Genomic DNA, 25,331 nt, shown 5'->3' on the forward strand with positions numbered 1-25,331 from the left:
TAAATAACAAAAGTACTTGCTAGTTGTGAACATAGCTATTTATACCCACCTGGCTTAAATTTAATTGCTACCTTTTTTTTACTCTGAAAAAAGTCTTTAAATACTCAGTCTTCTTAGGAAACATTTCTTCTTGGAATGCCTTGAAGACCTATAAGCAACCTTTGTTTACCATGAAAACAGTTCCACTAAAACTGAAAATGATTGGGAAGCAATGTTGTTTGTAGTAGGAACTCTCTAGTCAGTGAGGCTTACAAAGCTCTAATCACAGATCCAATTCTTACTGCTATCTAATGATGAATGAGTTAAAAACAAAAATGGAATCAGAGGTATTCATTATTAATATAAAAATGAGTAAATTTTGTGGGTTGAGAAATAATGAATAATGAAATACAGTTCATTTAAATGTCAAATAATCAAATTAATAGAAACCCATTGAAGCAATATGTTATACTGGAAAGATTGCTGGATTTGGAATCAAAGGACCTAGATTCAAATCCTAATTTTGCAATTTACTATCTGTGTACTCTTAAGCAAGTAAGTAACATATTTGGCTTCAGTTCTTCATCTATAAATGTAAGGATTAGACTAGATGACCTCTAAGGTCACTTTTAGCTCTAAATCTATGATCCTGTGGTCCCAACAAAACAGAGTGGCATGATGGCATCTCTTATAAGTCCTATTTATTTGGCTTCTGGCTAGTCATCTTGGAATTATTTTCATACACAAATCCAGAAGCCTATGACAAGGATCATATCAACATCTCATCAGAGGCAACATTGAAGATAGATTAAGTGCTGAACTTACGTCAGTAAATTCTTATCTAAGGTTTAAGAACCCTTTAAAGACTTTTTCATAAGGAGTCTTTTGATGATGAGAAGTACTTAAAAGAAAATATACTTATCTTCAAATGACATGAGACATTACTGGTGTTATATGATCATTTTGATATCTAAAATGAGCAGAAAGAGAACTTTCTTTTAAGATATTTTGCTAACACGTGTGTGTGTGTCAAGAAAAACAACTTTCCAGCAGGATTCAAATATCTTTGTGAATGATACAAAATAATGTCTGCTTGTGTGGAAAGAATTTAATTATATAAGTTTTGTTTATTAAAAATTAGAAATATAACTAAAAAAGAAACTGTTTCAAAGACACCATGGAAATAGATGACCAGAGTCTTCAGAAGTGCAAGTGTAATAAAATGAGGAGAGAGAGAGAGAGAGCGAGAGAGCGAGAGAGAGAGCGTACACCTGGGAAAATGGAGAGAAGTGAAGTTGTTAAGTTGGTCATTATTGTTCATTGCTCTCTGGTACCATCTCTGGCTTCAGAAAAAAAAGAATGGGTGGCACTTCAGAGCATCTTTGGCATCTTTGCTGAGCTGGATTAGAGCCTACCTGAGTTGTGTTGCTGTGAGCTCTATTCTGATTGGACAGAGCTTCATTTATGAATGAATGATTAATTGATTTTGTCTGTATAACTGAGAGATAGCCAGTTTGATAAACCTCGCTATTCTCTGGCTTAAAGAAAACTTACATTAAGAGCTAAGATGTTTTAAATATCCTTTTAAGGTTGATCGTGAATTTTATGAGTTTTTAAATGTTTGAATAGAAAAGAAAAGGTTTTTCCAGATTATGAGTGATGAGGATCAACTATCAAATAGTGAGCAGAAAAACAATTAATGTGTTTGTGCGTGTGGGTAGTTACAGATGTTCTTGAATGAACCAATATAAGGATCTGTGAAAAATACAAAAAGCTCTGGCCCTAATCCTGCCATCAAGGAGTTTGTAATCTAGTGGAGAGATAGGGGCATATATACATGAAAAAAATTAATGATGAAAGACATTACATAGTAAATGCCACATAAATGGCATAGATCATAAATACTATAAGCATTCTATGGAAAGTAGGTTTGCTATATGCTGAGACTGACAAAACAGTTTTCTTGGGGGAGACAGAAAATAAACAAAACTTCAAAATATTAATAGAATTTGGAGAAATAGAGTGAGGAGGGCTTTCTAGATTGTGAGAAACTGAGCAAAGACACAGGGAAGGGAATATTCCTAGCATATTAAGAATACCATGAGGTAAATAATGGGAAATAAAGTTGGAGCATTATCATAAAATGATGGAATCAGGATTGGAAGGGACATTGGTAACAATGTCACCAACTAATATTCCATCCTATAACCCACTCACAAAATGACTATCCAAGAGAGGAGATAAATTGATACCAAATTAAAGAGGCCTTTGAAAGTAAAACTAAGTACTTTGTACTTTATTCTTCAGATATCTAGGACTCATGAAAGCATTTCCAAGAGCTACCTCAACCTTCTAGATGAGTGACATTGAAACCTTAGAGGTAGGAAAACAATATGCTACTAGAGGGACAAATAAAACTTGGTCTTCCACCAGTTCCAAGGATTTCAAAAATATTAAGCACTGATGAACATCCCCTTTAATGTTTCAGAAATCTAGTTATAGTCTTGAAATATGAATACTCACGGTTCTGGAGTATAAAGTGGATCAGAGCCATGTCTAACATACTGAGTACAATGGAATACTCTATAAGCCAATCCAGCTAGAAAGTCTCGAGGAGATAGGTACCCAGCCACTGGTCTCACAGTAAAGCCAGATCTTTCTAAGGAAGCAATGAAAGAAACAAATCAAAAAAACACAATAGCTGCTATTAATTAACAAGAAAATGTTCTAAGGTATTCAAAAAAATGTTATAGGGATCAGTTACAATACTAAATATGCCATACAGAATAATGTATGTAATTTGTAGCCACCAAAATGAAGAGACCATTAATCAATCAAATGCAATCATGATAATTTGTTTCCAGAAATGCAGAACATTTATTAATAAAGAGAAGTCAACAAATATTTAAGAACTCTTCAAAACTAAATCTGGAAGGGAGGTCTGCAAATGTGAAAGAGAAAATATCAATCCAAAATTATATTTAGAGCAGAAGCAGAGAACAATGTACACCTATGATAATTTAAATGAAAAGAAAGGTAAAACAAAGTCAGATGTTGAAATAATTATAATTATTATCTCAGCCCTAGAGAAGAAATAAATGTGTCCCCCACCTTTCACTAGAGAAATGGGAGACAATAGGCATCAGAGTGTCACTGCCTGTTGATTTTTCTTAATTGTTACAAGAGAGAGTTCATAAGGATGGGGGTTGGGTGAAGAGGTGTAGATCCAGAAATGATTATGATATAAAAACAAAAGGCATTAGCAAAACACTTTTAAATGATAGTTACAATCTACCACATGGAATTTTTTATTGCTGCCTAAGTATACATTTTTTCATGTTATGTTTAGCACAGTAGTTATGTAGTTAGCACAGAAGTATTCAGATTTTCTTCAATGACTATAGCAGGCTATAGACTAGTCTCAAAGTAATATGAATCAAACTTTTTTCATCCTCTACAATTATAATATCTTTGGTATTTATGAAAACAATCCTATTTATTTACACATTTATTATTGCTATTTTTAAAATTCTGAGCATAAAAATCAATGTGACTTCTTTAGTTTCAAATTGGAAAAACAAAAGTATCAATACAATTCTTAAAACCCCATCAAAAAAGTACCTATGATTTATGTCCTCCATAGAATATATTCATGTCCTCCATGTATGTAGAAAGATAATCTCTCTCGGTCTCTCTGTCTCTCTTTCTGTCTCTTTCTATTTGGATGTCTCTGATTCTGATTGTGTGTCTCTCTGTCTCTCACTCTCAGTCATTCTCTGTGTCTGTCTCCATTTCTCTTTTTTAATCTCTCTCTTTTTTCTCTTTCTCTCCCTCTCTTCCTCTCCTTCCTCTTCCCTTTCTTGTCTTTCCCCTCCTCTTCCTCCCTCCTTCTCTTCTACACCCTCTCTCAGATGTCTATCTCTATTTCTCTTCCTGTCTCCCATTGTGGGTCTGTATCTGTCTATCTGTCTCATGCATAAGTGGTATTTTCAAATCCTGACACCAGCTTTGTAATAGGCTTCCACTCTGAAAATTTCTCCTCCTCATAAGAGAACCTTGGTAGAGCATAACATTGTTTAAAAAGCAAGATTCAATTAATTTTGAAAAGAAAACTATTCCTAGAACTCTTAGCACTAACATCTAAATAACCTTTATCTTCAAATCTAGCCTTCATAAACCACCTTCACTGGTGCTGACATTAATATTCCCCTTTTACATTCTTTATTTCAGATTGCTACTCATTGAACATTTTAAATATTATTATTTAACATTTAAATATTATTAAATATTTTAAAGGTAAATTATTTTTGGACTTTAACTTTCTTTAACAAAGTGTGATGCCACACACAGAAAGAGGACTGGATTTAGAATTAAATGAGTTTAAGTCTTATCTCTGTTTCTTACTACTTGTGTGATCTTGGACAAATCACTCCACTTAGCTGGGCTTCAGTTTTTTTATCTGTAAAGGAAGAAATGCCACTACATGACCATTCAGGTCCATTATAATTTGAAGGACTGAAGATTTATGATCAAATGCTCTAAGCTCAAAAAATGGAGAAATCACAGTTAACAGAGTGGTTAGAAAGTATTTTGGGAAGATATGAAGTCTGAGGAAGATTTTGAAACACAGGAAGAATTTCAACAAGCATAGAGGAAGGAAAAAGACAATAAGCACAAAATGATCAAATATGGAAGCAGGAATAAATAAGTCTTGTCTAATGAACAATGAAGCAGAAGATTTATGTTGGGAAGTAGTGAGAGAAAAAATATCAAAAGACTGATGTACCATGGGGTTGACTGAGGGAAAATTTTTTAAAATAACTTGAATAGGAGAATGATAATACTATTAATAGAAAATTTAACTAGAAAAAGAAGTTGATGGAGGGAAAAGAGGCAGTAATATGGAGCAGGTAGGTTCAGTGCTGGACTTTTTAACCATTTTCAGTAACTTTTCAAGACCCCAGTTGGGGTTTTATTGACAGATACTACAGTGGTTTGCCATTTCCTCCTCCAGCTCATGTTACAGATGAGGCAACTGAAGCAAACATGGTTAAGTGACTTGACTATGGTTACACAGCTAGTAAGTGACAGGCTTGATTTGAACTCAAATCTTCCTTATTCCAGACATGGCATTCCATGTACTGTATTAACTAGCTGCCTTCAGTCAGGGACCAAATAGACTAGCTTGACTGCAAGGCAGAAAAAGACAAATTTTAATTCTGCCTCAGACTTAGCAACTGTGCAACCCAGGTCAAGTTATTGTAATCTCTCTATAATGAAGTTTCCCATTTGTAAAATGACAGGGTTAGACTTCATGACTTTTAAAGTGCCTGCCATATCTAAATCCAGAATCTTATGAACTATGATTGATATATTGGAGAAATCCTTGCCAACACAAAGAAACTGAATTAGGTAACTCAGGATTTGGGTTCAAATTCCAATCATGCCACTTACTCTTTGTGTTATCTTGGACAACTTACTCTCTGGGTCTCAGTTTCTTCACATGTAAAATGAAAGGTTTCTGCTAACTGCTTATAGTTCCCTCACCTCTAAATACATAATCCCATGAGCTTGGTTTTAGACTCTGAGATTATGGTATATGACAGCTGATCCAGGTGGAGGGACCAAATAGTAATACGAAAATATGAGACCAGGATTTAGGAGGAAAATGAGGACTAGTACTTTCCAAATCACACTTCAGAAATGCAGTTTGGAGAAATAAAGATGTACAAGTACAACAAGTCAAAGAAAGCAGAAATGGAAGAATAAAAAATCAATGATTAAAATCTGGGGAATACTTATAATCAGAGTAAGGAGGAAACCAAGGAATCACTTTGAACTTCTGTCTGTGATCTTCACTTCTTTCTTCTCCCAAGCATAAACTAGAATAGACACTATTCCAGTGCCTGGTGACTCTTTATACAAAGCAAAGTCACTAGTTTCCCCCCTTACCTAACCACTAGAAAGCAAGAACTTATATTGTCCTTCTCTAGTCTGATCATAAAGGACTTTAAGCTGTTGTGGTTTTTTTTCTTGAATCTTGAGCATAGTTGAACCTACAATTTGCAAAGGTCCTTTTGGTTTAACCAACCATAGAGATTTATGTCTTGGTTTTGAGATAAACACATAAATCAAATTCCATTCTTATCATATTGATACCTCTCAGCTTTGTGGCACCATGACCTATCTACAATTACTTATTTAATGCTCCTTTTTAAAATTGTCATTTGCTTTGAAAGGAGCTTCTGGTTAAGAAAGGATTAGATGCCCAAAGACTTACCTTTCAAAAAGATGGAGACATCTTCAAGTTGGGGCACATTGTCTTCTCTGTAGCCACAGTATTTTGTCAACAAAGGGAGGTTTTTCAAATACTCTTGACAAGCATGAGTAGGATAGAGTTTGGTGAGCTCTCTGAATACAACTCCCCAAGTTCTAGTCTCTTCTTCCGTATAGTCCACTCTGGGAATGGGTTGACCACTGGACAAAAGAATAGAAGATTAGTAAATCAGATTTCATAAAACCAAGCACCATCTCCTCCACCTTTAATCCCAGTGTAGTTGGGCTAGATCTGTGATTTCATTGGTTTAGGGAACTATCAATGAAGAAACTTCCTCTACTGATACAACTGATAGTCTTATAGAGTTGTGTAGAATACTGAGAAGTAATGTGATGTGACTAAGGGAACTTGAACCCACATCTTCCTGACTTTCAGGGCAGTTTTCTATAATATTCCAATTGTTATAATTAACTAGGAAATGTAAATATATTTCTATCAATATAGTACTATATTGTTTATAAGATGATTTGCGTCAATAACTCTGCTTGCAGTATTATTTCCCTTCATACAATTAGTAAGAGGTGCCCTTGACCTAAAAACTTCTGATCCTAAATTCTGATCCTAAATCCCTTACATGAAGGAAAATAAGATATATCTTATCCATCAGATTGCCTCCTTCCTCCAACCCAGCTCCTAATTCACAACATCATCAGAATGTTTTCTGTTTAAACCTATTGTTTTTGTTCTGCCTGAGTTTCCTACTGCTCACAAAGCAATATAAAAAACAAAATAAGATAAACAGCTGAGTTAGGTTATATGAGAGATGTATGGAAGGGAGAGACAATTGAAAAAGAATAAGAAATTACTGTTCACCTTTCCCTAAGTGCCAGCACTGACATCTATGCAAACCAAATTAGAATAAGATTAGTGTTAGTTCGACTTGGGTGCTTACGATGAGAAAATTACACCCTGGCAAGTATTATTGATAGTACTGAAAATGTGCTAACTCCTAGGGACTGTGATGAATTTAGAATGAAAACTTGAATTGGAAAGATTTTTTTTTTGGTAGGAAGGAAACAAGGACATAAATATATCAAGGAAAGTCTGTTCTGACTCAAGAAAAAGCCACCAAGTCATTCTGAGTTGATCTAAATGTAAAAACTAATAAAGATGCTGAGCAATCTGAAGGTAAAAAAGCCAAAAGCCTGAAAGAGTAGATGAAAAGATTTAAGACTTTATCTTATCATTATGAGAACAAATAAATTTTTTGCAATTTTCAACATCTCCAAAGATAATTAAGTGCACCTTTCCAATTAAGTGCACCTTTCCAATTGCCAAATGGGCAGAGTAATCTACATAGTCAGCCTCTGGTGTCAGTCTCTTGAATTCCCTACTGGCAAAAATCCAAAAGTAGGGGAGGACCTATTTAATTTATATGCTTGGGTATAATATGGTCAACACTATTATCCTCTCTCCCAATAGTCTTTCTACTTTATTTTCACATTATAATTTAATTATATTACATTTCATATTATATTACATTATAATTTAAAATTATAATCCATATATAGCCTTTATCTGCCTATCTCTAAATGAACCAATTATTCTTATACAAATGGAATTAGTAATATAACTTAAAAGATACCTCTTCATTTACTTATTAGAGAAAGAAGATAAAAGAGAATGAGAAAAAAAGGCAAGAGAGGAGGAGAGAAGAAAAGGGAGAAAAGAAGAAGACAGGAAGGAGGAGAGAAGGAAAAAAGAGGAAGCAAGAGAATAAAGAGACAGAAAGAAAGAAATAAAGAGACAAAAAGGGAGAAGGGAAAGAGATAAGGAGATAGATAAAGGAGAAGAGAAAGAGGGAGAGAATCAGAGGAAGGAAAGAGATGGAGGAAAATATCAGCATCAGAGAGGAGGGGAAAGAGGAAAATAGAGGGAGAAAGTGAAAAAAGAAATGGAGAAAAGGAGGAAAGAAGGAAAAGAAGGCAGGAATCAAGAAAATAAAGAATATTTTAGGAATATGCTGGAAATTAAAGGAGCCATATATTTTCCTGGATGGCATAGTTATACCAAAAGACAAGTGAATGGATTTGTTGTTTTTACCTATCACTTCACTCTAGTGACACAGTACTTAAACAACACAAAAGTGTCCTGGATAGTAAAAGTAAAGGAAAGGCATATGAAATAACATAACTGGATGTTATTTTAACTGGAAGTTAAAAATGTTTAAAAGACTGGATGTGTGATTTCCCTGATATACGTGGACTTCAGAATAAGAGAAATTTCTCCTCCAATTCAAGTCAGCAACTACTTTGCAATTTTTGGTCTTAGATTGTTTCTTAGAATATTGAAGAGTTAACTGACTTGCCCAGGGTCACACAAGCATTGTATGTAAAAGACAAGAGATCATCAAGGAAAGCTGCCCTGATATTCTAGAAACAAAGAGGGAAATAGTTATTGAAAGAATCCACTGATCATGTTCAGAAAGAGATCCCACAAGAAAAATCCTAAAGAACATTGTGGCAAAACTACAGAACTACAATCTCAAGGAAAAATATTGTAAGCTGCCAGACAAAATCAATTCAAATATCAAGGAGCTACAGTAAGGATTACCCACAATCTGGCAGATCTACAATAAAGAATCAGAAAGCCAGGAATATCATATTCTGGAAGGCATAGGCCCTGGCGTTACAACCAAGAATTAATTACCCAGCAAGCATCATCTTTCAGGGGAGCTGATAGATCTTCAATGAAGTAAGAGACTTTCAATCATTTCTATTGAAAAAAACTAGAACTAAACAGAAAATTCAGTCTTCAAATACAGGACTCAAGAGAAACATAGAAAGGGAAAATATATATTATATAAAGGTTAAACTATTTTTATTCCTAGATTAGAAAATGATATCTGTAACTATTGAGAACGGTATCTGTTACTGGGGCAGACAGAGTGGGGCATCACATGGATGGAGGTTTGGTTGTGAATGGACTCTGATGTGATATCAAAGAAAAAAACATTAAAGGGTAGAAAAGGGATTGTGGAGAAAAGGAAAGGGGACATATAAAGGAGAAATAGATCACATGAAGAGACACAAAAGACCTATTAGAATAAAAGAAAATAAGGGAGGGGAGTGAGCATTACCTGAAGCTTGATCTTATCAGTTTTGGCTTAAAGAGGGAATAACTTAATCATTCACAAATTTATAGAATTTTATCTATAGAAATTTATCTAACGCTATAAAGAAGTAGGACTAGAAAGAAAAAGGAGGGAACTAGATAGAAAGGAAGGCAGAAACACTAGGAAAAAAAGATAATGGAAGGGGGGAAGGGTGAATAGAAGATAAGATAGTGGATGAGGTGGGTTAAAAAAAATGAAACATTACTAAGAGAAGGGGAGGGGTGGTAGAAAATAAATTATTGGGTGGGGTGGGTCAAAAAAAAAAAACAATACAAAGGATAGGGTGGAAAGAGAGAACAAAAGTATATAAAGAGGAGAAAAAAAATTGGAGGAAAATACAGACCTGGTAATCATAACTGTGAATGTAAATGGAATGTATTCTCCCATAAAATGGAAGCAAATAGCAGAGTGGATTAAAAAAACAGAATCTTACAAATATGTTGTTTATGAGAAACACATTTGGCACAGAGAGACACATACAGAGTAAGGGTAAAAGGCTAGAGCAAAATTTATTATGTGCCACACTGCATCATAAGATATAAATAAAGATTCTATGTGTAAGTTCTAAATTTGTTTTAACAAATTTATTTTTTCATTTGTTGACAAGCAAAACCCAATTACATATCCTTTGAAAAAATCAAAACATCTCCAATGTTTGGTCTATTGCTAAATAATAAGTACAAGATTAATTGCCAATGATAAAATGTATATTATTAACTGATTGAGAAAAATCTTTGGTCAATATATAAATGTATTTAATACATATCAAAGGATGAAATGTTTTACATTTTATCTTGCATTTTCTGAAAAAAAAACTCTATTGTAATGTTAAATTTGGTTGGCCTTTTTAAAACTTTTTGTTCAATATTGTATGGGCTTCCATTTTCTTTGGTGCTCTTATCAGAATAAGACTGATTTGGGGGTGAGTTCCTTTTACAGTGAAATGAACAAGCAACAATATTTCTATTTCATTCAACTGTTCGTTCCCCTTCCTCCTCTTGAGACAATGCCAGTGACAGTCTGTTTTTCTTACATATTTTTTGAATTTAAGGACTGAAAAATATTTGATCATGATAGTAACTCCAAACTGTCTCTAAGAGCCCTGCTGCTAAAATTCATAAATGGAATGCAGCCTTTCCACTAAGGCAATCAATTAGAGCAGCTCCCATTGGAGTAATGGTGTTTCACTTATCCAGTGGAGAAAAAGAAGAGACTCTCTGTTTGAAAAGAGTATGTCTGGCTGAAAATATAAAGGAAACTGCTTTGGGAGCTGCAGGGGGAGGAGTGCTCAGAGATTTTGTTTCCTTGCTTAGGACAGCAGAATTCCCATCCTTAGCAAAAGCTAACTAAGCAGTAAAAGATTAAGTTAAGAATTAGTTAAGGGACTGGGGGGGGTGGGGGGAGTGGAGAAGAGAGAACCTGACAGGGATAAACATATTTTCTAATTTATTTCATTATAGACTATTTGAGAGCAGATCTTTCACTGTAGTCAATTTTTAATTATTCCAGGCTTGATTGGTTATATTGTTCCCCAAATATACTTCCCAGGCACATCTTTTCAACATGTTTCTTGATTAGTAAGTCTAGCAGAGAAGTTGCTGTTTGTATGTTCCCCTATTCTAATATAAACTTCCTGAAGACAGTAATCGTTTTCACCTTTTTTTGCATCTCCAAAACTTAGCATAGTTCCTAACACTTAATAAGAGCCTATTATTTGACATTGACTTTAAGCTGTTGCATGTGGTTCTGGCATATGGGATGGGGTGGGGGGAAGAGGGAAATCAAAAAAAGGATAAACACTTTCCCTTCCCCTTACAATCCTTCAAGTATTGTTTTTCATTCCCCTTTTATGTCTTCTCTTCTCCAAGCTAATCATCCACAGTTAATTGAACTAACTGGGAGCTCTTCTACCTCCTTGCCTATCTTCATTTGCATACTGTTTAATTCATCAATGACTTTCCTAAAATGTGGCACCCTGAGCAAACACCAGATCTACTTTAATGAAGCTGTAAATCACATGAGCATTTCTGGCTGCCATGTCCCATTGTTGATTTATACTGAGATTGTGGCCCACTCTACCCCCACAAACACAGTTCATACACAATATTTCTCACAGAAAATATTATCGTCTTGCCTTCTTGTATTTAACTTTATATAAAAAAAATTTTTCTTTTCCCATTTTTCCCATCACTTTTCCCTCCTTCCAGATACATTGGTCTGGTAAAGAGTTTTATCATATTATCACAGGAGATGGTAACATCAAGAGACTGAAATATCCCAAATCCCCATAGATTTATTTCCCTGAAATTCCAACTCTTTGAGTATAAACCCCCACTCATATTTTCAAGTCACCATGACTATCTTCTCCTTTCTATTACAAGGATTCCAGACAATTCAGTTCAAACATAATAGCAGCTGAATCTGTAAAGAAGCATATAAATAAAGAAAACTCAAATAAAGAAAAAATTAACATCACCACAAAAGTAGAATGGGTTGCCTAGGGAGTCATAGAGTTTTCAAGTACCAGAAATCTTCAAATTAAAGTTGAATAGCCTTTTGTCAGAAATGTTGTCAAAGGAAAAGGTTGAACCAGATGATGTCCCTTCTAACACTGAGATTCTGTGATTCCATAAATAAGCTTATTTAGTTTTCCTTTGGTTTCCAAATCTAGCAATCCCAGGATTGCTATTCTATGCCATGGAGTAAAATTGGAATTCTGTATACATTTTAACCCACTTCATATGCTAGCCAGGTAAACTATATCCCTGATCACATTATTTTATTTGCTTTTGCAAATGAGTTTTATACAATCAAGTTTTCCTAAATGAGTCTATAGACCCTAAAGAGCTTTCCATAGATAGCAAACAGAAATGTTTGTTTGTTTTATATACATTGTTAATATCAGGACTGTCTTCACAATAAACATAATGAAAATAAAGTACTGGCACATGCATAGCCTCAGAGGGGAGTAATATACGTATGTACACTCCCGAAAATTATTTGCTCTCATTTGTCCTAAGTATCACAGGAAGGAGGCTTCTCATCATTTTCTCATCCAGCAGAAAGCCCTCTTCACATTTTAAAGAAATAATTTTCATATGCAAACAAAGCAATAGAGTCAAGAGGAAAAAAGGATCTAACATATTAATGTGGACATAACTAATATAGGCAATCATAATAAGATGACAATAAGAAAGATGATAGCATTTATACAGTGTTCTAAAGTTTGCAGAGCATGCATTATCTTATCTAATACTCACAACCCCCTGGCAAAATAGGTTCTGCAGTTATTATTAACCTCAATTTACAAATGAAGAACCTGAACCTCAGGGAGGATAAGTAAATGTGCTTAGAGGCAGCATGACACAGTGTATAGGATACATTTGACATCAGGAAGACCTGGTCTCAGATACTAGCTGTGTAATTCTAAGCAAGTTATCTACCTTTTCCAAGGCTTGGCATGGTGTCTGGCATATAGTAAATATTTAATAAATGCTTGATTGATTGATTAGTTTCTATCTGCCTTTTTATTTTTCAATCTAGAAGATGGGGGCAATAATAGCACTTACTTTCAGGATTGTTGTAAGTTTAAAATGAATTTACATATGTAAGGCACTTTGCAAACCTTATTATTGTTGTTCAGTCATTTCAGTAATGTTTGACTCTTTGTGACCTCCATTTGGTTCTTCTTGGCAAAGATATTGGAATGTTTTGCCATTTCTTTCTACAACTCCTTTTATAGATGAGGAATATGAAGCAAACAGTGTTAAGTGACATACAGCTAGTGAGTGACTGCATCAGATTTCAACTCAGGTCTTCTTCACTCCATTCTTGCTGCTCTATCTACCATCCCTCTTAAATATAATTTATAGTATTATATGTTTGTTTTTATTATTATTACCACCAAATTTATTAGCTTGGGAAAGTCCCCTAATGTCTGTTATAAGACTGAAATAATAGAAAGAGAAATCCCCTTTCAAATAATTACAAAATGCATAAAATATTTGCCGACTGACCTACCAAAATACACACAAAAAGACATGGAGAGATTCAATTGTAAATGCTCCTTAAAGAAACAAAGAACTTAAGTAGGCGGAGAAATATTCTGTGTTTAAATAGCCAAAGGAACAGTCAGTGTTTATGTGACAACATAATAAAAATTTGAATGCTACAAAAATTAATTTGTATTTTGGTGCTATGCCAATTAAATTATCAAGGGGATATAGATATAGAACTTAATAAAATAATAACAAAATTCATTTGGAAAAACAAAAGATCTGGAATATCAAGAGAAATGATGAAAAGAAGTCTTTACTTCTTTGGGAAATAGCACTTCAAGACTTCAAACTATGTTATAAAGCACTAGACATCAAAACCATCTGGTATTGGTTAAAAATAAGAATGCTAAAAGAATAAGAAATGAACTAAAGAAAGGAGAATCAGAAACAATAGGACTCAATAACCCAGTGTTTGGTAAAGTGGAAAACATGCAATGCCCAGTTTAAAAAAAAAAAAAAAAAAACTTCTTATTTGAGAAAAATTGCTAAGAAAGTTGTCTGGCAGAAATTAGGCTTTGACTAACCCTTTCTACCACACTCCATGATTCATTCTAAATGGATGTGTGATTTTAATATTAAAGATCATTCTATTTAAAAAGTAGAAGAGCAATACCTCTCACAGATCTGAATAAGAGATGTGTTTTTAACCAAACAAGTGATAGAGGCAAGTTATAAAATATAAAATTGATAATTTTGATTATTTGAAACTGAAAAGGTTTTTTATAGACAAAATCAATGCATGTAAGATAATAAGAGAAGCAGTTTAGTTGGGAAAAAATCTTTGTATCAACTTTCTTTGGTAAGAGTTGCTATTCAAGATATATAAAATATAGATATCTCCAAAGAAGAATAGCAAAGTATTCACAACCACATGAAAAAAATGTACCAGATTACGAATAATAAGAGAAATGCAAATCAAAACATCCTTAAGTTTTACTTCACACCTTACAAATTGGCAAAAATGATAAAATCTGGCAAGTTAACATTAGAGGAATTGTGGAAAGATAGGAATACTAATATATTGTTGGTGGATTTGTGAAATGGTATAATTATTTTAGATAGAAATTTGTAATTATGCAAAAAAAATGACTAAAATGCCCATACCCTTTGAAGTAGAAAGTCTGTTATTGCACTTATACATATCCCCAAAGAAGATTTCAATAAGAAGAAAGTCCTCATATGCACCAAAATATTTATAGCAGCTCTTTTTATGATAGCAAAGAATTAGAAACAAAATCATCTCATCAAATAAGTACAGGCTACACAAGTTGTAGTAAATTAATGTAGGGTAATTACTGTGGTGTAAGAAATGATGTGTGTGATGAAAAAAGAGAAGTATGAAAAGATCTGTAATGAAGTAATACAGAGTGAAGTAAGCAAAGTTTTAAAAAAAAAACCAATATTTGCACTAATGTAAATGGAAAGAATAATTACACACCAAAAAATCAAAAATAGATGTAATAAAATTATAAAGATCAAGTAGAACTTGAATGAAGAAATATGAGATGATATCCCCAACTGATTCCTTCATGAAGGGGGGAAGTCTACAGTTATTACACATTACACATGTTTTTAAACTTTTTTAAGATATTGCTCAATTGAGCTCACTTTTTTTCTTCTTTAAAAAATATTGTTATGTGGGATGGCTCTCTGGGAAGAGGAGAGGTAGGAGCACTTATGTGGTCATATAAAAAATAGAAGATATCAATAAAAATTATTTTTAAATATATTTGGAAATATTAAACAAAATTTTTAAAATTTATTGAATATAATGAAGATAGATAATGATAATTTGTGGTTTTCTAAGTCAATACACTGCTGGAAGGATACTTATGAATAGTTTACCATTCTATTTATATTTGAATTTGACATCACTGCTCTAGGCAACATTTTAAAGCTATAAATTACAGAGGAAAAAGAGCCAGTCTATATTGATGAAGCTTGTTCCTTCACCTGAAGTTCCCTATACTAGTGAAATCACAAGTCTAGTCTCTATAAGCGCTTTTTAAAAAATGGCACATTTTAGAAGTTCAAAGGCAAACAACTTGAAAAAAGCATCAGTAGTTAAAATCTATCTCAATAATTTTCAACTATTAAACTTGACAATGCTAATGTTGTTTCATAAAAACTGTGGCTCTTTAGCCAAAAACTGAATTCTGAGAGGTCCACTTTTAGAAATCTTCAAAACAACCTTCCCTTACAAAAACGGCTTCCACCTACCAAATATTTTATTTTGTTTTCCTTCTCAATTTACTACGCCATAGAAATTTAAACATCAGCAAATGCTGTATATAGGGGAGTCACAAAGAATTCCCACAAGCCTCACATTATCTTAGCTTTATTCAAAAGCCCAGAAAGCAAGTCAATGTGGAATAATGGAACAGAATAAAATGAGTTCAGTCAGAAAGAAAATCTTTCTTCCCTCTGAGGAGGAATTCCTCAGCAAGGCCGAATAGGGGGAGGGAGAAAAAATCTTGGTCTCCTATCATAATAGACTCCATGATCCATCACAATGATTGCCTGGCAATGGAATGAGAGAAATATAAGTGAAGGTAGATACATTTCACTGGCCAATCCATTTACTTCCAAGCTAATAAAGAACAATCAGCCCCACCTCATTCATCTTCTACCTCTAATTCACAATGTTTCCAATTAAGATTAGCCTATCTAAAGGAAGTTAGAGTAGCCCTCAGTATTCCTTATAATAAGGCTGTATTCCATAACTAAGATTCATAAATCAAGTCTACACTGGCACAAAATGAGAAATGTTAAAGTCAACTGGAATTTCTGGAAGTTTAGAAGTGAGGCTATCGTGGTTATTCTTTTGAGCTCTTTCATGATTGGAAATACCTTCTAAGAAAATAATTATAAGTAATTCTCCTATTTAGAGACAAAGCTGAATTCTCACATGGGTAAGACTAGAAATCTACAAATTGAGTACCTCACAAAAGCATTAGTTTCAGAACAAGGCAATACTTTAAAATTGAGGCCTCTAGAGATCCAGCAAAAACTTTTAGACTTCACTAAGGCTTATCTTATCTTATCCCTTCCCCCCCAAAAAATACAAGAGAAAATAAAATTTTCTAATATAACCAATATGTGCATTTATTTTTAAAACTTGATCAAAACAGGGAGTAAAAAGAAACAAGGGATAAAATTGCCTACAAAAGATATGGCATAATTGTGATTACATGAAATAATAGTTTTTGCACAAAAAATTAATATTAATTATCTTTGATAAGAATCTGAAATTTCAGATATAAAAGTAACTAAAAGAAATATATATAAGATCAAGAGCCATTTCAAAATGGGTAAGTAGTTAAAGTATATAAACAACAATTTTCAAAAGAATTACAAATTATTAATAATCATATGAAAATTAGTTCTATAACACTATTAATAAGAACTCAGAGTTTTTACCTCACATGCAGAAAACTGGAAAAGATAATAAAGATGGGAATAATCTTGGGTTAAAAGGGCTGGGGAAGATGATATACTTAGATAGTTTTGATGAAGTTATAAATTGGTTCAACCATTCTGGAAAGCAATTTGGAATAATCCTAACAAAGTAGTTAAAATTGTCTAAACTTAAAGATCCTATTGCTAAATAAAAACCCTCAGAGATCAGATACAGAAATGTCCCATATACATCAAAAGATTCATAAAAGTACTTTTTGTAATAATTTAAAATTTGACACAAAATAAATGTTTATCCTTTAAGAAATGGCTAAATAAACTGTGGTACATGAATATGAGGAATTTTATTATGCTATTAAAAATATAGGGCAGGTAGGTGGCACAGTGGACAGACTGCTAAGCTCGTAGTCAGGAAGACTGATCTTTCTGAGTTCAAATCTTAGAATTGTGTAACTCTGGGCAAGTCACTTAATCCTGTTTGCCTCAGCTTCCTTACCTATAAAAGAAGCTGGAAGGAAATAACAAACCACTCCAGTATCTTTAGTAAGGAAATCTCAAAAAAGGGTGATGAAGGATCGGATACAATTGAACAAAAAGAATATCATGAATAAAGAGAAGAATCATGAAAAACATAAATAGGGAAATCCAGGAAAATAATATGTACAATGGTTACGTCTGTGTAAACAGATTTTTTAAAAATTCTGATGACTAAACTTGGCCCAGAGAAGGAATGAGAAAAGGCATCTAACATGATTGGGTTGTCGTCTTTCATGCTTAAAGAGGACCAAAATGACATCATGTCAGGATCAAGGTACAGTGTGTCTGACTGTAGCTGATTAGACCAACACAAGCTCAAGAGACTTTATAGGTCAGACACAACTAATTCATATGATCATTTGAAGTGAAAGATATCTCTTACCACTGCATATACCATCAGATTCTTTTTTATTTTTTATTTTTTTGTTTCAAGGAATAGTTCACTGGATAAGATAGTAGGAGAGAGATACTTACAAAGGAAGGTGATAGAAAAATAAAAGATATCAAAAAAATAACTTTTTTAAATGAGAGAAACCTTCCCCCAAAAAAATAAAATATGAGAGCAAATATGTAGTATAGTGACCTTGGAGTCAGGAAGCCTGTGTTAAAGTCCTTCCTCTGACACATACTGACTCCGTGACCCTGGACAAGTCATTTAACTTCTCAGTGGTCCCATGAAACTCGCTAAAACTATACATTGTAGGGTGAGTGCAAACACAATACATGGCATATAATAAATATCTAATGAGTGCTCATTCATTTATGTGCTACAGGTGAGTTGCTGACCTATAATGGTAGAAGCAGTTTGCACACCAAAAGTTCCCACACATCAATTAAATTACAAATCCAGTCCTATAATAGTAATATATCCAATGCCCTGTTCTGTACCCCTCTAAATGTGTGCCCACCTAGATAGCTACCTACATTGCTGTTATGCAATGATTTAATTCTAATCTAGTGTTCTGTTAAAGAATAACTTTAGCCAGATAATTTACTCAGTGGCCAAAATAAATCACATTATGCAAAAACTAGAACTGATACTCATTTTTATCTGATGATGCTTTGTCTTTATTTTCTGTTTACCAACATGTGGTAGCAATGACTCCAAGGGCTATTCTCCTGCAGTTCCAACCTGTGACCATCATGACAGCTATAGAGGTCACCAGCAACTTAAAAAGCCTTCCTAAGGCAAGGGACTTTTGTCCTAAATTGTAATATATTCATCAAAAGGTTTATGAATTCCATATTTAGATACTGTCTTGTGTTTCAGAGGTCTTTAATATACCCTTAAACTGGATAGGATTATGTGGAATTCCTAACAAACATTTTTCCCCATATGTCAATTTTTGTTTGGGGCTATGAATGAGATATGAATGAGATGAGATTCAAGAAATGCCTTCATTGGGGATGCGGGAAAACTGAGACACTGATGCATTGTTTGTGGAGATGTGAATGGATCCAACCATTTTGGAGAGCAATCTGGAATTATGCCCAAAAAGTTATCAAACTGTGCATACCCTTTGACCCAGCAGTGCTACTACTACTGGGCTTATATCTCAAAAAAGATACTAAAGAAGGGAAAGGGACCTGTATGTGCCAAAATGTTTGTGGCAGCCCTGTTTGTAGTGGCTAGAAACTGGAAAACGAATGGATGCCCATCAATTGGAGAATGGTTGGGTAAATTGTGGTATATGAATGTTATGGAATATTATTGTTCTGTAAGAAATGACCAGCAGGATGAATACAGAGAGGCTTGGAGAACCAGGACATCATTATATACTTCAACAACGATACTGTATGAGGATGTATTCTGATGAAAGTGGATTTCTTTGACAAAGAGAAGATCTAACTCAGTTTCAATTGATCAATGATGGACAGAAGCAGCTACACCCAGAGAAAGAACACTGAGAAATAAATGTAAACTGTTTGTATTTTTGTTTTTCTTCCTGGGTTATTTATACCTTCTGAATCCAATTCTTCCTGTGCAACAAGAGAACTGTTCGGTTCTGCACACATAAATTGTATCTAGGATATACTGTGACATATTTAACATGTATAGGACTGCCTGCCATCTGGGGGAGGGGGTGGAGGGAGGGAGGGGAAAAATCGGAACAGAAGTGAGTGCAAGGGATAATGTTGTAAAAAATTACCCTGGCATGGGTTCTGTCAATAAAAAGTTATTTTAAAAAAATGCCTTCATCTAACAAAGTAAGATGAGGGATCTGGAATCATCCCCTCAAGTTTAATGAGATATTGATCTCATCTATAAAATGAGCTGGAAAGTGAAATGACTAGAACTAGGAAATCATTATACACAACAACAAGATAACATGATGATCATTTCTGATGGACATGGATGAATCATCTCAACAATGAGATGATTCAAACCAATTCCAAATGTTCAGTGATGAAGAGCATCATCTACACCCAGAGAGAGGACTGTGGGAACTGAGTGTGATTCACAACACAGCATTTTCACTCTTTTTGTTGTTGTTTACTTGCATTTTATTTTGCTTCTCTTTTTTTCTTGTGCGGTACAATAATTGTATAAATATGCATACATACATTGGATTTAACATATATTTCTACCATGTTTAACATATATTGAACTACTTGCCATCTAGGGGAGAGCATGGGAGAAAGAGAGGAAAATTGGAACACGGGGTTTTGCAAGGACTAATGTTGAAGAATTGTCCAAGCATATGTTTTGAAAGATAAAAAACTTTAACAAAATAAATAAACATATATGCCAATCTCAAATAAAATAAAATAAGCTGGAGGTGGAAATGGCAAATTGTTCTAGTATCTTTGCTAAGAAAACCCCAAATAGCATGACAAAGAATAGGACACAAATGAAAAATGAAAAAAAAAGTTGGTCTCTTACTGAATGTCAAGGAAAATGGGCTGTTCCCCTAAAACCTGATCCCGTGCCATTACAAGTCTATTGAAATAATTATAAAATCATAGATTTGAAGCTCAAGTGATTTCAGAGGCCATTAGCTCAATCCTTTAATTTTAGAGAAAACTGAGCCATAGAGATTAAGGGACTTGCCTAAATTTATATGAAAAAAGAGTCAATTCCAAGTTTTAGGATTCCTGAGGCTAATATTTTCCCCCTGTATCAAGCCAGAATATGACTTGACCAAGACTGCTCTTTCAAATATTTTTATGTTTAGTCATAATAATGATAATAAATAGCATTTATATGTATTTTTAAGGTTTACAAAGCACTTTATCGCATTTTTCTTATCACAACCCTAGGAGGCAAGAAGTATTATCACCCTCATTTTATAGATCAGAAATCTAAGATTGTCAGTAGTGACTTGTTCAGAGACACAGCTAGCAAGTGTCTGAAACTCAAGTTTAATTTGGACTCAGAGCTTTCTGACTCCAAGTCTAGTGCTCTATTCCTGTGTCATCTGATTTTACAAATAGAAGAATCAAGAATTAGGGAGGGATGATTTATTGGCAACTGTTGTTTGAATACAACAGGTTTCATTGTACTACACAACCTCTCAAGGGGATCAGACTAGGTTACTAGGGGATATATGGCAATTTCTTCTCATAACCCAGCTACTACACAGCACTGATTGGGGCAACAAAGTCAGCTAGTGGTTCTTGTATAATAATGCCCATAACTGCATGCATCTAACACTTATGTTTCCAGCTGCTGCTATGTAGCATTGGCAGAATCATCTATCCACTGATGAGTGAGAAAAAGGAAAGGCAAGGTAAGGAATTAAATATTTATATAATGCCTCCTATGTGCTAAATACTTTTCACAAGTATTATCTCATTTAATCCTCACAACAACCCTGGAAGGTAGATGCTATTAAAATCCTCTTTTACTTTTGGGGAAACTGAGGCAGGGGTTAAGTGATTTGTCTTCACCGGAGGACTTGTTCTATATTACTAGAGGATAGAACTGAGAGAATGATGAAAGATACAGTGACAAGCTCTTAATCAAACCTAGTGGGTTGCCTTGGAATGCTGTGAGCTCTTAAAATACTTTAGAATCTTACTGGGGTACTTAAGGTGGAAGTTATATGAACAACTGTCATACATATACCATACAAAAGAGTGTAAAAAAATATGGACAAGACTAAATTTTAAAGTCCTTTTTTATTCCAAGAGATTTCCCTGATAAATAGGAGCTGAAAAAATACAGCATCGATTCACATACTAAACCATTAATCTGAATTTTAGAATACTGGAATTGTCTTATCTATTTTACCTATGTGTTGACCCAGCTGTTTATATTACAAATGCCCAAGAATAAGAAATACCCAAATACTCAGAAATAACAGTAGCTAAATTCATGTTATGGGGAAAGAAAGTAAAGTTCACCTTAACTTAAGCTAAGGAAATATAATGAAATTCAAAATCAGTTTAAGAAACCAAGGTAAAATGTAAACCCTTTTTTAAGCAGCAAGATAGAATGAGAGAACCATCATGTCCATCACTACGCATTAAATATATAACAGCTTTTTTTAAAAGCTATGATAACCAAAGAGCACAGGAAAGTGCCAAAGAATGAGTCCCAAGACCAATAGATGATAGTGTCAGCTAAAGGAAAGAGGGCAATTTCAGAGAAAGTCTGATTGCTAAAGCCCCCTGACACCAGCCATCATTTTTGCTGTCATTTTATGTTCTTCAAAATATCATTTGTCCTTTGAACTTCTCTTCAGAACCAATAAGATATTTTCTAATCATGAGATCCACTTCTATGTTGAATTTTCATTCATTAGAGGAAATACATTTGGCATTCTTTTAAAAGAATGTGTTCAGTAGTTGTGCCCTTCACGCTTGGATTTTCTATGAAGAATAATATTAGAGCCAATGAATAGTCCCTCGATTATTGATGAAGCATTTGGGTCTTTCAAAATGGTCTGATATTCTCTGGATGTCTAAGGGAGAATGGTTAATCATGTCTCTATGCAGAAATGTCAATCTTTAAACTCACCAGAGCTTCATGACAATTCTCAGCACGTTTATATTTCTCCACTTCCTCTTCTTTTTCAGATTCACAGTAGTTCCCTTTCTCTGTCCTTCCACTCACTCCCTGGATACCTCTTTCCTTTTAATTGGTCACCTCTACCAACTCACTGTACTCCTTCTGTAAGAGTATTCCAAAGTTTGGCCATGTCTTTCTGTACCTTTCTCATCACCCCATCTTATAACTGACCAGCCAAGTAAAACTGGGAGAACAAAATATTAAAGCTATTTATGACTTGTCTCTTCCTAATAGAATAGAAATGGAGCTAAAAGACTCAGTTCTGAATCCTACTTTTGTTACTTATCTATGTGACTTGAGCAAATCACTTCATCTCCAATTTATCTCTAAAATAAAATACTTCCCTCCAAAATCTATAGGTAGCTTAAGGAAGTTGGATTATATTATATCAATACAAATTTGTAAAATACTATGCATTTCTCCTCTTCATTTTCATTAAATTCATTTTCATTAAAATTTGAGTGACTTCTTCTTAGTCCTCTGTATGATTTTAGTTCTACATAGCTCAATTTCCTCATCTATAAAATGAGAGAGTTGGATTTGATGTCTTCTAAGTCCATTATGACTATGTGATTTCTAACACATTAGCATGCTATTTCTTTTCTGCTTCTAGATTTTGTCAGAAAAGGAAGCAAAGAGGAGAGTAGGAATTTATATAGCTCCTATGATAGATGTGCCAGGTAGTATGCTAAGTGCTTTACAATTATTATCTCATTTGATCCTCTAAACTACCCAGTAAGATTAAGTGCTGTTATTATCCACAATTTCTGCTGAGAAATACAGACATTAAGTGACATATCTATGATCACACAATTAGGCCAGATTTGATATCAGGTCTTCCTGACTCCAAGCCTAGCTCTTCCTCTTTGCCACCAGATGCCATATATATCTCATGATATCTTGTGGTCTCATACTATTTCCTTCCTGCTTCTAGACTCTACCAGAAAATAATGATCCTTCTATCATCTTATGTAATTTGCTTTATGCATTTAAAAACATAATTCTAAGAAGAAGTCACTTGACCAGATTGTCTAAAGTGTCTATGTCTCACAAAGGGATTAAGAACTATCTAGGCCCAAATAATATTGACTTTTTTCTGATCTTTCTTCCATTTTCTCTTTTTATTCAAATTATTTCATATCTTTGAGAATAGCCTCAATAATCCTTAAGTTATTCATGGATCCTTTATCCATACTTATATCAGAGTGTAAACAACTATAATTTCCTTGAGACTGACTAGACTATTCTTCCTGCCCCATGGCTGTTTTTTACATTAATACTAAGTTATTCTTAGAAGTCTTCAGGAAATTAGATTCTACAACCCAGATTTTTTCAGATACTTAAAAATTCATATTTATTATATTCTTCCTCTAAAGTTTGATTCTGATGATTTTTGATGATCTAGAGGTCACCAGGATTCTTAAAAGCTATGTCAAGAAGCACAAATTAAACAGGTCTTACTGAGCTAGACGAGCTTTGAAAATAGGCTTTTTTGTTCAAGCTTATCATCCAAGATGAAGAAAGTTCAGAGATGCTTATCATTATAAAATTGACCACTGCTTAATGAATTATTTTTGGTCACAGCAACTCATAAAGAGTCTCTACTAAGGCATGGAGGAGCTATGTTGGTGGAAGGAATAACCACACAGATTAAATGTGGATACTTGAAGTAGGCAAGACTATAGTCTTTTTCTAATTGCCACTTTAAAGAATTTAAGACCACTGTTAGATATTCTTCATTTAAACAAAGACTTTTTTGTTTACTTGGCATCATTATAAGCATTTGCTTCAAATGAGTCTATCATTGTATACCATTTTTCTTATGAAAGTATACTTACAAATTTTAATCAGAGAAATTGAAGATGATGGTAAGAGAATATAGAGAAAGAATATAGGATGGCTAAAAGAATGAGGTGGTTATTATAGCTGAAAAAATTCATCATTAAATGGCCAGCTTTTATAGAATCATATATAAAAAATAGCATGAAACCTCAGAGAACACTGAGACTGATCCTCAAATTTTATAGAAGAGAAAATTGAAGTTTAAAGAAATTAAGTGACTTCCCCATGGAAGTATCAGAGGCAAGACTGAAATAAAACTCTTACTGATTCAAAGTCCATTCATCTATCCATGATGAGGCTACCCTAGTCACATAATAATGGAGAATAATACATGGAGAAGGAAAAGAGAAAAAGAAGGTGTTAGATAAGTAGAAATTAATCAACAAAAGGCTGAGTTAAGACTCCCCTTATTTGTGTTTAAAATGACAGGAATTTCAGAATGTGTTAAGTTCTCAATGGTTACAGAAATTTCTCCCTATCATTTTGCCATGTTACTACATTCCTGTTTTTTATGCTATAAAGAATGAATATTTACCAAATACATATCAAATTTAAGTGGTTTCTGTAAGCAGAAAGTAGATTAGAAAAAGAATGAATATATTTCATTGTAGTCCACACATATGTAGGAAAGAGTTCAAATTTTGTTGAAATTCCCCAAAATAGATTTTTCCCCTCTGCTATGATCTTTCAGGAAACCCCTATAGAAAATATGTACTAGACACAATTAAGACTTGTGACCTTGCCACTTAGCAAGGTACACTAACTTCATTCCATCTCTAAGATACCCTACTTAATACAGAAAAATCTTATAATAGATATGTAAGGATTCATTTTCCCATATATCCTCGAACTACCACTACCACCATAGTATTCCTCATAACAGGAATTTTTTTCTTTGATTTAAGGAATTATAAATTTTGTATTCTATTCTGTCTGTGCTACCTTTTCATCATCTTTGAGAGGGGTCAGGAACTTTCCTTTGGGTTGGTCAGGCCTTCCCTAGAAGCAAGTGAAGGGGTTAGGAAAAATATA

General features: G+C 33.8%; 1 protein-coding gene across 2 annotated transcripts in view; it reads right to left on the reverse strand.

Annotated features, from left to right (window-relative positions):
* TPH2 (tryptophan hydroxylase 2) overlaps positions 1 to 25,331 on the reverse strand; it is a 141,839-nt gene that overhangs the window by 95,428 nt on the left and 21,080 nt on the right. For both annotated transcript variants that reach the window (XM_031938912.1, XM_031938913.1), the window contains 2 exons: positions 6,260 to 6,456; positions 2,503 to 2,638 (listed from right to left, as the gene is read on the reverse strand). In XM_031938912.1, the coding sequence (XP_031794772.1) occupies positions 2,503 to 2,638; positions 6,260 to 6,456 (333 nt within the window). The remainder of the gene's footprint in view (positions 1 to 2,502; positions 2,639 to 6,259; positions 6,457 to 25,331) is intronic.

Source organism: Sarcophilus harrisii, chromosome 5 (assembly GCF_902635505.1).
Source record: "Sarcophilus harrisii chromosome 5, mSarHar1.11, whole genome shotgun sequence".
Lineage (NCBI taxonomy): Eukaryota > Metazoa > Chordata > Mammalia > Dasyuromorphia > Dasyuridae > Sarcophilus > Sarcophilus harrisii.